The following is a 17,186-nucleotide window of genomic DNA, read 5'->3' as shown; positions in this document are numbered from 1 at the left end:
CTCCTTATCGCTGGGGCCAATTTTAAAGCTTCTAAATAATCTGAATTACAATGCATTTCTCTAGGCAGCCCCTAAATTCCCCAATCAGATTTATTCTGCCCTATGCTTTAGTTGCTTGCAAATAAGGCCGACTGGTGCTTTGAAATTCTAAGCAGGCCATGTCACTTGCGCTTGCTGTTGTTGCCTTTTGTTTTGCTCTGATTTTTTAATGCACGTTTTCTTTTCCATTTTCTGTCATTTTGTTTTTTGTTCAGCCTAATTATTTTTCTTTGCCCTTTTCAGATTTACCATTTTGTGAGTCTTTTAGGGTGCTACCTAGAATCACTTTTCTTTTTTTCGGTGTGCTTCAGTGGATGTTTGTGTTCCTTTCCCCCCGTATTTCACTGTTGACTGTTGTGTGTAATGTGGTGGAGCTCAGTACCCTTGATAACAGGCAGCACCAACGCATGTATCTGTAGCGGAGATATTCGTCTGTGTGACGTTATGGGGCTAGCCGAACCTGCTTGATTGACTGCGCTCCTCTGCCTTTTAAGGTTTATCATCAGCTTGTGTTCAGATATAAAGACAGATTGACAGAGTTGTAGATGCATTGATGGAAATGAGGAATAAAATTAAAAAGTCAGATTTTTTGTATATAAAATAATTCATTATGAGAGGCTTAAAGTTTTTCAGTGGTGTTGGCGGCCTCACAGAACTGTGAACATTTGTCTGGTTACCTTCAGTCTGTTAGTTAATCCAATATAATTGCAGAAATAAATGTGGTAAGCTGGTGTCCCATCCTCTGGCAGTTCCAGCCTTGTGCACATTGCCTTCTAAATCTTTGTAGCTTTCACTGGAAAAATAGATGGACTGATGATGGGTGGATAGAGTACTTTGTGACAATTATCAATATTAGGTGCTTTAGAAATGAAGGCATTATAAGGCTCGGGAGACATCAAACAGAAAAGAAGGAATGGAAATCAGACAGGACATAGTGGCTTTTAGCTTCTCTGGGACTTGAGGGCAGCCAAATGCTAATCTGCTGTGGCTTGTCTGTTGTGCAGACCTGGAGTTAAATATACCAATTAACGCTTTTTAACAAAAGAAAAAAAAATGAAATGATGAAAGAAATACCCTCTTGCAGTTACACAATTGCAGCCTAAGCTTTCTTTCACTTCAATGTGTATTATTATCTTCATTATCCTTTCCTTTTAGTCATTTCTACCTGTTTTGAGGTTAGGTAATGCTTACTTTATTATTATTATGGATGGTCAATGTGCATTCTTTTCTGTATGTGAGCTTTAAAAGGCGTTGATATTATTGCTGTATGTATCTTGTCTCTCCATGCATGCAGAAATATGACATTCTCAACCCTACGTAATTGAATTCTGGGTGTTGGGAGGCAGGAGTTTAACTTGCCAGCTCTGGTCACAAGGCCAAAAACAGCCTGGCACAGCGTGCCACCGCACAAGCACATCTAGAGGGCATGAAGTTTTTCATGATCACCACTATATTGTGTAGAATTTGCACATTTCATTTGTTACATATTAAAATTGTTTAATCCTGTCACAAATAATAACACGTGTGCGGTGCACTACCATGTTCTTGCACCACTGTCTACAGTTATTCCCAATTTTGAATCCTAGTGCTGCTGGGATAGGCGCCTGCTCCATACGACCTGAACTAGACAGGTGGCTCTGAACTTGGATGGATGGATGATTTAGCTTGGAGTCTACTTGGTTTGACAGTGCAACATGTTAACCAAGATAACAGTGATTGACGTGAACCTATTGAATGTTGTTCCTGTTTAAGTTAACATTTAATAACATTGCAGATGTGGATTTAGATAGATAGATAGATAGATAGATAGATAGATACTTTATTAATCCCAATGGGAAATTCACATTCTTCAGCAGCAGCATACTGATACAATAAATAATATTAAATTAAAGAATGATAATAATACAGGTGAAAAAAACGCAGGCTTCAAGTCTGTAAACTGAGAAGAGTGCAATACAAAATATGTTGATGTCCTGGTATACTAGGATTGTCCGTGCTTCTGTTATCATGTTATCATATCAATAAAAGATGATGAGAAATTCACTTGGGGCCTACTTGACCAACACATGGCTGTAGTTTCTGTGCTATACTTTAAATATAGGAAAGAACTGCAGTGACATGAATGATATATTTCTTCTCCACTCCCTTTGTCCAGCAGCCGTGCCTAATCACTGTCTTTAAACCAAAGATATTTACTATGAATGACAGGTGTTTCAAAAAAGAAAACATTCTTTTCATCACAAAATAGTTTATTTTCTATTTTATTTCAAAACTACCCCTTTTGGAGATTGATGTGTCCGTGCTAATGTAGTGCTCACACTGGGTTTCCTCTAGGAGGCAGTGTTGCTCCAGAACTTCAGGCTCATCCATTAATGGCTTCAGGTAGCTGTTCATAATACAGTAATGTCAATGTTGAGAATATTAGGATGGAAAAACAGACAAGAGGTTAGATACTGGGCATGTCAATCGTGTGAAGCAAAGTTAATTATTCTTCTGAGCGAAACGATCTCATTGCTGCTAGCTGAGATTTGAAATTTCAAGTTGCTGAAAGTGCTGAAAATCACCTAGATAGTAGAAGATATACATTTAATTTTAATAGGCATAGCAGTGAAGTAAATATGCAGTTTAGCACATAGATTTCTATTGGGGAAAAACTATGACCATACCTGGAATGTGGTTTCAAGGAACCTTTTAATTATTTCAACATCATTCATTTATTTTATTATATAGCCGTTTTAAATAATACTTGTAATATCGATCTGGAGAGAATGCATTAGTCTACAAGCCGTATGTGACCTGCCTTCCCTGTGCCAGCTGAGCCCCTGGCTTAGCGGTCATTTTAATAAGATGTGAAGTAAGCACTACTGAGGTACATAAAGCATACTGGAGAGTAAGATGAATACAGTGAAAATAATTAAATGCCTCAGTCCACATCAGAAATTTGAAATTCAAGTCTCTGACCAAAATGCAAATTTCAGTTCAATTGGAAAAAAACATCCATTCATTATCTACGTGAAGAATTTTAGAATTTACCAATGAATTTACAACAAATCCATGTTTATTTTATAAAATGCTTGTCAGGTGCAGAAGACTGAGGCTGGATGCTGGCTAGATGGCTGCCTGTGTGGCGTCTGCATGTTCTCCCAGTGCACTCCATCTTACATTGGCCTGAGTGAGTGGATGTGGTTTGGTGCATGAATATGTCGTGTGATGACTGGCGCAGGTCACAGTGATCCCGATGTGCTACCGCAATGTCCATATTTCCAGTATTTTCAGGCCAGTAGATTAGCTGGTTACCTGACATTACTGAGTTAGCTGTCCCAGGAATAGCCCATGTCTCTTGCGCTGGGGTGATACCTTTCACATGTGACAGTTCCAGGCTAGGATCTTGGAAGTTGCACTAAAATAAAAACATAATTACAACCAAGAAATAGTTTTATTTATAACTTACTGTACCACATATATCTACATATATACTACTGAATATTTTTATGGTTCCAGAAACTTGCATAATAATTGCTTTGGTGGCTTCAATTTTCGGACATGTTTTTGACTTTCTGTGCGTGTTTATGAAAACTCTCGAGCTAATTCACATAAAACGTGATTGCTGGAGTCTCTTTTGATTGCTTCACTCACCTTAATGTCAGAGTGCCTTGTGTACATTCTGAATACTTGAACCAGTTCACTCTTACTGGGCTGAGTTTCCTGGGACACACACTCTGTCCTTCTTTCACACATTAGCTAATCCTGGTAATTTATCAATAAATTATATCAATAATTTACCAATAAAATCATGCAAGTGTGAAAGATATAGCCAAGCCACCAGAGGTGGCTGAATATGCAGCCTTGTGTTTTATAGTCCAGCACTTTAGCTCTCAGGCTACACTACCTGATTTGAGAATCAGAACTAACTGATCTGTGCAAGGTCGGGTATGTATTCCTTTTTTGTTTAATATGTGCTTGAAGATCCTATTATTTGTAGTCTAATAATATTAACAATCACATGAAAAGTAAGTCCACCCTTTGTCATCTCTTTGGCTTTACATATCAGGACATGACTTACAACCATCTAGTCCTTGCCGAGTTGCCGAGTTTTTCAAAATCCAACCTCAAGTGACGAACAGCTCATAGCAGATTTGACTTGGTCATTATATTTATTATATTATTTCCTCTCAGTCACTTATTTTTGTTATTAATGCATGACGCATTATGCAAACCATCCTGTGCTAAACTCCAGTCTAGTATACGATCTATAAATGTATATGGTCCCTTTGTTGTTTTTTGTTTTTGGATATAAATAATAAGAGACTGGGCCAGCAACCTTATTTTCTTGAATTGTTGAATGGGAATGATTTGTATTTTGATAGTGAACATTTCAATGGAGGCAAAGCCTCAGGACCCAAAAACATCCCTACAAGAAAACAATATTTAATAAAAAATATCTATTGGAGAGCAACTAGAGAAAATAATAGAGTTAAAGGCATTTTTATTTGCCCATAATGACAAGTTAAAAAGATGGGATACAGCAATGAAACACTGTGCCCGGTTAAGATGGGATTCCCTATCAGTAACAAACAGAGCATCTCCCACCATCCCATCATTCAGATGTGCCAGTAAGATTACGCGGCTTTTCTTTTTTCCTTTTTTTTTACACTGCCCTAAGTGTTGAAGTCCATCTTGTAGCACACATACATCTGTAATCGTAGCAGTTTTGCTCTTAAAGAGGAACAGCCTGTTGAGCCCGATGTTACTGCTGTCAATGCCTTTAACTTGCAGACTTCTGGCAAAAGGAAACAAGCGCCCTGTGTTGTGTGCGCCTGGACCTGCAGCCTCGTACACTTAAGAGCCTCTTAGGAGTTCCACTCTTCCCAAAGGTCATGCATACTGTAGCTTGCTTGTATATATGGATTTTCATTCACTTCTCAGAATTGTCTTCAGTTGCATCAAAATTAAAAGGCACTACCATCAGAATGCTTGGTGATGGCTCTTCTGCTGCTGTAATGCTGATTTAATCTAGTCGGTGTTGATGTGATCTCAAGACAGAGCACCAAGCAAACAGTAAACAAGAGCCGTGCTGATATCGAGAGCGGTGGAAAGTCGGACCCTCTGACATGCTCCACGCCCCTTCTGCACACAAACACACTCGTTCATTCAAACATGGCTTCCCCAGACACTCAGCTTGTCAGCGCCGGCTACTAGTTATTAGATTTTGAAGAAGAGAAATGAGCTGAGCACTCAGCAGAGCAGACAGTGAAATCTAATAATTGTTATTATCCTACCATGTATCCCCCATCCTGGTACATCGTGCCACGCAGACTCACATCACTTTTTAACTGAGCATGGCAAAAAAAAAATGGAAGAGGCCGGTTAGGTGCTGTTAAAAACCGACCAGCCCATTGCCTTCAGATTCTGGCAGCATGGAAGCTGCAAGTTCTTTAACTAACCTTATGTTTGCTAGGAGAATATCCTGAACAAGTAATGTTTGAAATAGGGAAAGGCATGAGAGATTATTTTTAATAATGAAAAGTTATTATTATTATTTTTTTAAGGATAACCATCTTTGGGACAGGGGCAAAGTGGCTATCAGTCCTGGAAGAACGGAACCTGAAACCATGTGAGTAGAACTGGCGACAACCCAAGAGCATCAGGCCAGTCTGAGACTGAGGCCTGCATTGGGCAGTAGTTTGGTTGAAAGCAGAGGCCGAGTGACTGTGGAAGCTGTCAGAATCACATGCATAGGGTTGGCTGCATGTCACTGAATCAGGATGTACAGCTCAGGTGAGGGAGACGTGTCTTCTATCAGAGGGGCATGTGCTGTTCAGTTTAGAATGCTCTATTGATAGACACTTATTTTAATAGTTTAGGACAATGACTCGTCTACTGTTTGAATACAAGAGGTGTCTTGTCTGCTGCAACACACAACCTGAGCCCAGAGGTATATTTTAGGAAAGCTAAAGCTCACTGCTGATAAGAGAGGTAAGGTGGCAGACGTCTGCCGGTATAAGGAGGTAGATGGAGAGCACCCTTCGCTCATTGATGGAGACCTGTGTGAGGCAGGTTCACGGACGGAGAGGTTACTTGAACAAAGACAACACATACAAGAATAAAACTTTGTTTTCACAAAATGGGCTGCCGTTCTTTAAGTACTATCTTGTACTGCTTCCTCTATTCAGTTCAGTGTCATTAACTAGTGGTATTTTAAAGCAGCTAATCCATTATCTAGTCTATTCAAATAAAAATAACTGAAAGGCCATGGCAGCACAGGAGCACAGTTGCCTGCTGGGAACAGGAAAACAGTTTAAGCATCAAACTGATTTCAATAATAGTAACAGTAAGAGCAATTAATGCTTATTGCTATGATAATTAAAGCTCTTATTGAGAAGCGTCACCATGTTCCTGAATTATAAGTGAAAAACATTTGCGATTTTTCCCCTCAAGTAGGAGGCAGGTAGATGAAGGTGCCAGTTCATTCCTAACGGCTGATTTGCTGTTTATTCCTGTGCAAATCAGTGAGCCCGTATGGGCTCTAACCCTACAAGTGCAGCGCCAATTACACCCAGTCGTTGGGAGGTTTTTTTTTCTCATTTTGAACCAAAGTATCAGCTTAATAAATCCATGAAATGCATTGAGAGATACCCACGTCTCGTTGTTTTACTATGCTGATTTTTTTCCTCTCTTCTGACTACACAGCTGAAACACACAACCTGCAGACCCTGCACACGATTCTGTCCACTGGCTCCACTCTCAAACCGCAGAGCTATGACTATGTCTACAAACACATCAAGAGCAATGTTCTTGTGGGATCCATCAGTGGTAAGTGTTTGGAGATGGAGGTAAATGTCAGTTGAATTGTTCTGCATTATTTTCATCCTTTGTGCGATGCTTCCCATTATAGTGGTAAAGTCCCGTTTGCATACATGAGCTGAAATTCAGAACCTTATTGAAGCTGGTGGCTCCTCAATACTAGTAGTAGCGGTAGTATTGTGACACGTTCAGAGTGTGCTGACATTCAAGCCCAGCATGCAACACGTGGCCATTCTCCAGTGCCATAATAAACAAAAACGTAAAAATCTGTCAGCTTACCTGATGTACTCCTCACTCCTGTTTTAGTGCTTCTACAACCTGAAACCTTGTGGATGAAACCCTGAGACAAACTCGAGTAAACTTTCATCATTAAATAGTGAAGTTGTGCTACATGCTAATCAAGACGCCAGAAAGTGTGATTGGCACATGCAAGTAAGAATATAAGTGCACTCCGTACACATGATAGTAGTGTCAATGTAAACATATTGAACCTGTAACACTTTTCTACAAATTATCCTAAATTATTTATAAATTAAACACCAATAGGGTTTGGCATAACTGTTCTGTAATTTAAAGTTGTTTAAGACAAAGTTTGTAAAAACACGAAAATAAGCTAACATACTCAACCAAATACTTGGAATTTACATCCCTGTGTGTCTCCAACGTGAACTTGTTTACATTCTTCGTCCATGTGATGTAATAATAATAATAATAATACATTTTATTTATATAGCGCCTTTCCCATGCTCAAGGCACTTACAGAATATAATAAAGAACGGCAGAATATACAGTATATAGCATTGTACAAACCAGATAAATAAATAAAGAAGATTAAGACAGTAAATTCTGAAAAAAACAGACAACATAATTGATGGTCTCGCACACACATACAGGTTACATTGGCATCTTGACAGAGATGTAAACTGAGAGAAGGGTAATAAAGTCAAGTAGAGCTAAAAGCCTTCCTGAACAGATGAGTTTTGAGTTGTTTTTTAAAGGAATTCATGGAGTCAGCTGACCTGATTAATTTTGGTAGGTCATTCCAGAGTCTGGGCGCTATACAGCTGAAGGCCCTGTCACCCATGGAGTGTAGATTAGTGAGGGGCACAACAAGATTACCAGAATCAGAGGACCTTAGTGGGTGGGCAGGCACATAGTGATGGAGGAGGTCACTGATGTAGTTTGGTGCAAGGTTATTTAAAGCTTTGTAGGTTATTAGTAGGATTTTATATTCGATTCTGTAGGACACAGGGAGCCAGTGAAGACGGAGCAGGATGGGTGTGAAGATTCGGAGGCCATACGACTCCTTAATTCCAATCTTATTTGCAGTAACTGCTTACAAGTCTATGAAAGCAGGCTCCTCACACTCCATTGTGAGCAGCGAAGACTTTGAATCCATGAGCCTCACATTTAAGTTTCCAGTTTAGACCCCAATTCCTAGGGTGTCCCAAGTTTCTCCACCTCTTTGTGCCTTCAGAGGGTACTGTTTGCTTTAGAGGAAAAAACGTTTTCAAACCCTGGAGTCCCATTTCCAGTCTGTGCTCAGTCATTGACTCCCAGTGTGCACACAGGCTAAGTTACCTCATCTCACTTGGCAGCTGTATGTTAAAAACGTTTAAAGTGGGAGCTTACCATTTAATGTTCACCGTCCCATGTGCCTCTTTAAGCTCATTCACTTAATCACTTCATATTCAATAAACTACTACATCTGGTCTTAGCTGTGACTCCATTTGTATCCTTCAGTTGCACTACCTCATCTTATTTAGAAGCACCATAGGGTAAACGGTTTGAGAGTAAGAGTCATGAAGGTCCGGTCCCAGCTCAGCCATTATCTCTCTGCCCAGCCCCGAGCTAAGAGGAGGCCACAGGAACGAATTGACTCAGCAGCCCTTTAGTTCAAGTTTTAGCTCATCCTCAGTTACCAGTGTGCCCCTGACCTAAGTTGGTGTCAACGAAGGAAATTAAATGACTTAAATCCTAATTACAGCTCTGCAGTTGACCCCCTTTTTTTCCCTTGTCATTTAAAGGGTACCGTGTGGTAGGTGAAGGGTTTTAGACAGAGACGCACAGCCGAGTTATTGGCAGGACCCCTGGTGTTCTAAAGCCCTACTGTTAACAGCTCTGCCTTGGCCACTGCAGCGATGTGTCCCAAAGATGGTTCAACGGCAGACTTTGTGGTTTCTGCTGCGGCTCCTAACCACTTGTGTGTCACTGTGGACTCTGCTACAGCTTTTCAGACTTATTTTGACCTTTGAATTTTTGAATTATGCTCGGATCTGAAAACACTGATAGACAATTTTTATTACCTTTCCCTGTTCCCATCAGCATAGTAAGACTTTAATTTACAAAGTTTAGCGCTTATTTGAAGTAACATTTCTTGGAAAAATTAAAAAAATCATCATGCATTATCATCTATGGATCTTTTTTTGTAATTAATTAAATTATCACACCATAATCTTTCTCATTTAAATGCATAATCAGTAGTTTGCCGGTGAATGTGCAGATCCACAGCCTAGAGACACATACGCAGGCCTTTGATGGTAATTTGTGACCTTGACTGTGCCACCTGAGCAATGGGGTGCATAGCTTGCAGAGATGAGACACGTTCCCTGGCACACAATGAAATAAATCTCCTTAAAAAGCGAGATGAAGTACGGTGGGTGCATCATTACGACACAGCAATGCACACCTCTTGCTGTTAAATCCACTCCCCATCTGTTCCCATGGAGAACAAGGGGTATATCCTCCACTGACTACGCCATCTTCGTTTCTGCACTCCCTGGTGGGAAAAAAGGTCACACATCTCATTGTTTTTAACAGAAGAGCGCAGGCTTGTCAGTTTGACCTTTTTGCTAAATGGCTGTGTTCTGAATGTGCTGCCCCATTTGCATTTCTTTCTTTCTTTCTTTCTTTCTTTCTTTCTTTCTTTCTTTCTTTCTTTCTTTCTTTCTTTCTTTCTTTCTTTCTTTCTTTCTTTCTTTCTTTCTTTCTTTCTTTCTTTCTTTCTCATTTGGAGTCACCAATGATATCCAGTTATTTTCTCTCCCCTGGATATTTTCTTGAAGGGAACTCCCAAAAGCCAGTGTCAGTGTCCTCTATAAGACGGGAACCCAGTGTGCATCTCCACAGTCACAAACTGACCAGACCTACTGGGAAAATGATGGACTAGGGCAGTAAAGGGGGCTTATTTTAGTAAAAGGGTAAATACAAATAAAAGACGCAGCACCCCCTCGCTTTCCCAAGAGGCACATAATACAGCACATTGTAAAGGGACAGAGCCAGAAGCATTGTTAATTGAATGATTGTTAGAAAAGGACAGAAGTAAACTTTAAACATTTAGCATTGACGGCCTCTAAGGAGTTCAGTTAGCTCTGATTGTGTCATTGGCTGGCTACATTCAGTAATGGCGGATTTAGCTCCCCTACAGGGTGTTAACATCCTTGACGTGAGTTAGTCCCTTTGGTCACATTCTGTATTATGACACATACAAAATCAAGCTTCTAATGTAGGTAACATGGGCTTTTTGGCCTAGAGGAACAGCAGGGGAAGCTAATACTGGTTCAAGATTTGGTTTCCCGTACCAAAAAGTGAGCCTCAAATGAGCTTTACATTGACTGATGTGACGGACTTTCTGAACCAGCCTTGTGGCTGAGGCACTCGATGTGATTTAAAAGCTGTCAGGCTGGGCCGTTTATTGGAAAGTTACAAGCTGCTGCCGTTTGCTTGTGTATTTGTCCATCTGTCTGGTCTAATCACTAATCTCTTTCTGTTCTTGCCTACTTTTCACAGCGTGCTGCATCTTTCTGTGCATTATAGCCTAGATAAAACTTTGACAAGTCTTTATATCTGTGGTCTGTTACAAACATGTAGAAAAGAGCTACACGTGGGCAACAGGAATGTCAAATTCTAAATATAAGATAGGAGGCACTGTCCTACAGGAAGCAACCTCCGGGTTTATGTTAACACACCATTATCATCCTCTAAGCAATGTGCAGAAGCTATTAGAAAGGCAAAAAAAACATTGGGTTGTATTGTAAAAACTGTTGAATATAAAAGAAGGGACATTATGCTTAGATTTTATATAATGCACTTGTGAGACGACATCTGGAGTATAATAAACACAAAGCAAGCAGGCACATCTCCGAAGTTAAGGACACGTCGTACTGTGACCTGTTTAGTGTGAGCAGAGGAGACACGGAGGGGGCCTAATCCACGGCTTCCACATCCCCAAAGGCACCGATTGATACGCTAGACGGGTTTCATCTTAAAGGTGAATCACGTGTCCGAGCGCACCAGTGGAGACTTAAGGAGAAGCTGAAGCAGAAGTCTTGACGACCTGTAAGAAGTCTCTGGTGGAGACACTGGGACAGCTTAGCTATTAGCTAAACAAACCGGCTTGATGGACTGAATGAGTTTGTCAGATTTATCATGGTCTTATGTTTACTTACAAATATAGGCCCAGTTCAGCTGTGTTAGCTTCACTGTTGATTGATTTAAAGCTATTATTAATTTCAGTTGTTAGTTGTTACCAAGTATGTCAAAAAATAGTAAATTAAGTGTCATTTAATATGTCATGAAAGCAGCGTGGCTGGTGGACTAGTTACCACTGCTGCCTAAATGGTGTAGAGGCCTACGCTGAAGTCCTTGCTGTATGGAGTCTGCATATTATCTCTGTGTCCACGCGGGTTTTTTCTTCCACTTTTCCTTCCAAACATGAATATTAGGTTTGTGTTGACCTGGTCACAGTGGTTATGGGTGCTTGCAGGAGTGATCTTCTCCGGGTTTATTTCCTGCTTTTCACTCCAATGCCACAAGGATATAATATTGACCCATACAACCCTGAATTGGTTGCAATGGGGGTACAGAAAATGGGTGGAGGGATAAAAGTTAACTACAATTACATTCTTTTAAGTTCATAGCTCATGACTGTTACAAACTTTTGTCAAAATGTTAGCTAATGATTGTTTCTATAATATTTAGTCTTATTAATAAGCTTTATAACAAGATTGTCTTGCTTTGTTCTTGTGTTGATGGATTTCTTCATAGTTATTTATTTTTAATCAGATGAGTTTGTCATCTGGCACTCTGCTGTATTACAAATGCCTAATTGTTTTATCGTTTAAGTGGTCCTGAGAAAATCAATGTAATGTTTTGTGATCCAACACTGAACTGTTATATTCTGTTTGTAAAATTCAAGTAGTGAGAAGTCAAGCAAAATGACCCCCTAACTAGAAAGATTACAATATGCAAGCTTTCGAGGCAACTCAGGCCTCTTCTTCAGGAGAGATGTTATCGTATTCAAGTAGAAATACACAAACATTTGCAAATAATTCAAAGTTAGCTTTTCATTAAGAAAAAATAAAAATTAACAGTATAGGATTTTAAAGTGAAACAGCGCTTTGGAACAACAGATGTTTGGGTTTAAATCCCATAGGCTCAGACCTGACACAGCCCTTTGTTGGAATAAGCAGTTTTGGAAAACAAGCAAATGATTTTTGGTGTGTAATTGAACTGTGATGAAGCAAAAAATTAGAATATAGAGGCTGAGTCAAGTGCTGTAAAGTCGATGAACATGAGAAGCAAATTTCTGAATTGTAGCCTGCAGGGTGAGCCAGCATAAGCCATCTAATTAACAGTAAGTTCAGGAAATCGGGAAGGTGAAGACCCTCAAGGAGCTGAGTTTGTGGAAAACGGCTTCAAATAAAGCACGGCATAAAGTTTATTCTGCTTATCATAGTTATGGTAAGTTCTTATTTTTACCATTTATAACTTAGCATTCAGGCTTCTCATTGTGTCAGCCACTAACCAGACAATGGTTTTAGGGCTTTCCACATTTTAGAGACGTTTGTATTTCATTAAAATAATCATTTTTGCACTACATTAATTATTATTTTTGAGATTAATATTGTAATTGCAATTTTGAGTTGCCATTTTGCGTTTCTTGGTTTCATGGGTGCTACCATTTTTTGTGACTGACCACGAGTCGTAACATAATGGTGACCATAATATATAGGATGGCGTTAAAAAACATTTCTAGGCAAAAAATTCTCCAAAAACAAGACATAGCTTTACTAAAAATTATTCTGGTTCCTGAATTCTTGGGTTCATAAGAATTACTTATGAATGCTTTGAAATCATTTCAAAGTAAACCAATTGGTGTCTGCAGCAAAAATGATAAAAGACTTGAAGTTGTACGTGATAATTAACTGACCCTAATGAGATATGAGGGGTCAGAGTTACTCCTTTTCACAGAACTTCGAAAAAAATGTGAATCAGTAAAATAGACGTGTGCCGTGTCATTTAGTATTCTTTATTGGTGGTCCTGAGCCTCTGCTCTAAGGATCCACTTCCAGAAGTTTACAAATTGCCGATTTCAAACATGAGCATGTGGTGTATCATTTAGACTATTTCAAAGTCAGTGACTACAAATATGATGTTATTTTTGATTTTGATCCATTCCTAAAGATCTAGCCTTCTATGGACCTCTGCCAGAGTGTGAAAAATGACAAATTTCTTATTATAGTATGGAAAATTTTGACTTTAAACAATTACATTGAAGCACACATTTTAATATTTAAAATATATTAATAGACTATTCTTGTTTATTATGTACTACTGTGTCATTAAGTAAATCATAACATGTCTGAAGAACACTTTTTTCATTTTATATTTGACTTTAGGTTTAGCTGTTTTGGCTTGTCCGTGTTCCATTTTGCTGATCCTTGCTTTGATTGGCTATCCCCTTGCTACATCCCTAAAGGTTATTTTATGTATTTCTGCCACTTAAAATACAGTCCAGTCTGATTGGACTCATAATCCAACAAAACACGAGAATATATTCTGGTATTGTAGACAAACCTTTGTGTGCCTCTTAAGTGGTGTCACTCCTCGATGACACAAACCCATCTAATGGCTGATTGGTTCAGGTGCTCTCTGTTTTGAGAATGGGTTAGCCCCCTGTAAGCATTAGCGTGTATTTAGCAGCTAGCATCACATGGGCACCACATGGGCTTCATGGCTGAACGCACCCCAAGGTGATGCAGTTGCTCCTCCGAAACCCCCTCTTAAACGGTGATACAATGAGAAACAAATAACAGTTGTTTTTTTTTTTTTTTTTTTTACCTCCTCTTGGCTCAATCAGCTGCTGGACTGCTGCTGCCGCCATGCCGCGTGATCTGCATTTAAAAGCCTGTACAGCAGCTGTCCTTTTGTCTCACTGCCTTGTCTCTCTTCTCCCCCAGACATCCTCAAACACTATTTGATCTCTTTTTGCTGTTCTGTTATTTCACCGAGTAATATTTTCCGTTTGTTTGCGCTAATGCAATCTTTACTCTAATTTTTTTGAGAATTTCGTGTGTCTGCCTAAAGGATTCCAAAACCTGAGAGGTTAGATGACCGTGGTCTTGTTTGAAAATGGTTGCAAGTAGGTGTGACTTGCAAAAGTCACCGTCTCACTGGACTTGCTTACAAAAGTTGTAAATATGACGTGACTTGACCGTCTCGCAGGATGTGAAAGTGTCTCTCTGTCTCTCTTCAAAAGATCACGTCTCGTCGCAGGATTTTTTTTTTTATAATAGAGAGATTTACACCCATGAAAAATGAGTACTTTTCTATATCTGTTTATCATCCCAGCAGCTGTAAAAAAATACATAAATCTTGTTTCTTATTCCATTATTGTCTTACTTCTCAGCTGTGTCAACATTTAGGTGTAGTCTTTAACTTATTTGTAGAAGATATTAATGTTTGACTTTGGCTGCATACATCTTTTCTGCTTTCTTCAGGCTGTAGTAGCGTAGCTGCCCCCCACTGTTCAACACTGGTAGTGCTCTTGGCTCAAATGACCACCAGTATAAAAGACCCAGCTTTGTAGGCCCCCAGCTTGTTTCAGGCTCTTCGACGACCTGGACAGTCCAGCCTTGGGCCATTTGTTAATGTCAGTCCGGACTCCCAAGCTCTGAGTCTGTCTGAGTTACCTGTGTAAACCTCTGTGTGTAATGGAAACTGGCAGATTTGAGAGTCAGAGAACAAATATTTCTTTCTGTCCTGCTCATTTTGTGTGCCAGTGTGGCTTTATATATTGGACTTGGCTTTCTTGGCTGACTGTATATGGGTAGTTCATTCACTTCGTTTTCACTCCCCTAAACACCAAGGGTCTACATGTACTCTGCATGATTTTTCACTTTCTCTCTCTCACAGTCATGCAAAACTCAAAGACCGGCTACAGGCCAAGAGTGCTGTGTAGTGCCGGGGACAGAGCACGCTGCTGTAATTCAGTAGCATCAGGTCAGCCCCAAGTGCTGTCACCGGCAATAAGAAGCATGGCCAGACGGATCCCGTACTTCAAGTGCCAGCAGGCTTGGACAGATTGCGGCCTCTTGGCAGGATACATCTTTCACACACAAGCTGTTTCTCTTTTTTTTTTTGCAATGTTCTGATCCTGTGAGGCAAGTACAGCAAAGCTTCCCAGCATGCCACAGAGCCACATTTTCTCTTGAGATGCCAAGGTCTAGTGCAGCCTGTCTGCATCTTGGTCAGCATTCACTCAGGAGCTGCCATGGTCTAGAGTGCCTGGTCTCCATCTTGGTAATGAATCAGTGTGTCATAGAAAGTCTGCCATCGCTCACTGGCTAAGAGTTCATCTGTCTGACTGGCTTACTGGTACTTGTGTGCTATATGAAGAGGAGAACATATATTAATTAGTCTTTATTCAATTAATTCATTATTGTATTTGTATGTGTGCTCCAAGGTTTGGCTAACAGTGAAAATACCTACAAAATTAGTGTTTTTTTTTGTTTTATAGCAACTTTCACATCTTAAAGAATCTTTTAAGAAATCCCTAATAATATCTTTTCAAGAAAACCAATCTTTATTTAATAGTGGGCAATAATGTTAAAACATATCACAGAACCAATTTTTATTTTAAATAGCAGCCTCAACAAAGAATATGTACTCATTCTTTCAAATAACTTAACACTCCGCATTGTGAATGGGAACTCAGAATTTTTAAGCAAATCTTTACCTTTTTTTAGGTGTGTTGCATAAAATAGGAAAGCAGCATTGGTCACTTTGTTGTCAAGGAAATTTGTCAGGTGTTGGACAGTTCTCTTATCCAAAGATCTCAACTCTACATTGTTCTCCTCTCTTACTTAATAAATCTTAGCCTGTAGAAGTCTATTAATTTGTTACATTTATGATGTCTCACTTAAAGGTTTTCCAATGTTGTCTTTGTCCTAGAGTGTGTATATAAACACAGGGACCTCCAGTTTCTGTATTGCATCTTGCCTGAAGAAGGGGCCTGAGTTGCCTCGAAAGCTTGCATATTGTAATCTTTTTAGTCAGCCAATAAAATGTGCCATTTTGCTTGACATCTCACTATGTAAAAATTATTACATTTTCAGAAAACTCCTATATAAAAAGATTGAACAAATTTCCGAAATTATCTGTCTTAAAACAGAAACATTTTGTGCAACCTCCGAGTACATGTAGACCTCAATTACTGATTAATTACTGATTAATTACTGATTAATTCACTCTTTCAAATTTGCCTCTGGTATATTTTCCTCTTTGACACATCTAATAGCTGCTGCTGAGAGCAAAACAAATGGCCAAGTTATTGAAATGCCAGCTGAGTTGCTAGCACGTGGCTGTGACCTCGCTGTCAGCTCAGCTGGCTGCACATGTGGACTTTAACAGAGAGTTTGTCTCTTTGGGTATGTCTTTCAATAAACATTGTTTAAGTATTAAAGTCCTCAACTAGCCAAAGGCCCCCCTACAACATGCCAAAATTAAATAATAATAATAATAATAATAATACATTTTATTTATATAGCGCCTTTCCCATGCTCAAGGCACTTCACAGAGTTTAATAGAGAACGACAGGGTATACAGTATATATCATTGTACTAAACCAGATAAATAAATAAAGAAGATTTAAGACAGTAAATTCAGAGAAAAGCCTAACAGACAACATAATTGATGGTCTCGCACACACAGGTTACATGAGCATCTTGATATAAAGGTAAACTGAGAGAAGGGTAATAAAGTCAAGTAGAGCTAAAAGCCTTCCTGAACAGATGAGTTTTGAGTTGTTTTTTAAAAGAATTCATGGAGTCCGCTGATCTAATTAATTTTGGTAGGTCATTCCAGAGTCTGGGCGCTATACAGCTGAAGGCCCTGTCACCCATAGAGTGTAAATTAGTGAGGGGCACAACAAGATTGCCAGAATCAGAGGACCTTAGTGGGCGGACAGGCACATAGTGATGGAGAAGGTCACTGATGTAGTTTGGCTCAAGGTCGTTTAAGGCTTTGTAGGTTATTAGTAGAATTTTATATTCAATTCTGTA

The 17,186-nt window shown here is 39.4% G+C and overlaps 2 protein-coding genes across 2 annotated transcripts in view; both read left to right on the top strand.

The window, feature by feature from the left end:
* ypel1 (yippee-like 1) overlaps positions 1-17,186 on the top strand; it is a 1,016,165-nt gene that overhangs the window by 255,527 nt on the left and 743,452 nt on the right. The gene's annotated exons all lie outside the window — the stretch shown is intronic.
* aacs (acetoacetyl-CoA synthetase) overlaps positions 1-17,186 on the top strand; it is a 98,597-nt gene that overhangs the window by 55,233 nt on the left and 26,178 nt on the right. The window contains exons 11-12 of the mRNA XM_028825141.2: positions 5,589-5,653; positions 6,730-6,852. Coding sequence (XP_028680974.1) covers positions 5,589-5,653; positions 6,730-6,852 — 188 coding nt within the window. The remainder of the gene's footprint in view (positions 1-5,588; positions 5,654-6,729; positions 6,853-17,186) is intronic.

The sequence above is a fragment of the Erpetoichthys calabaricus genome, chromosome 18 (assembly GCF_900747795.2).
Source record: "Erpetoichthys calabaricus chromosome 18, fErpCal1.3, whole genome shotgun sequence".
NCBI classification, from domain to species: Eukaryota; Metazoa; Chordata; class Cladistia; order Polypteriformes; family Polypteridae; genus Erpetoichthys; species Erpetoichthys calabaricus.
This window is presented reverse-complemented; position numbering and strand designations above follow the sequence as displayed.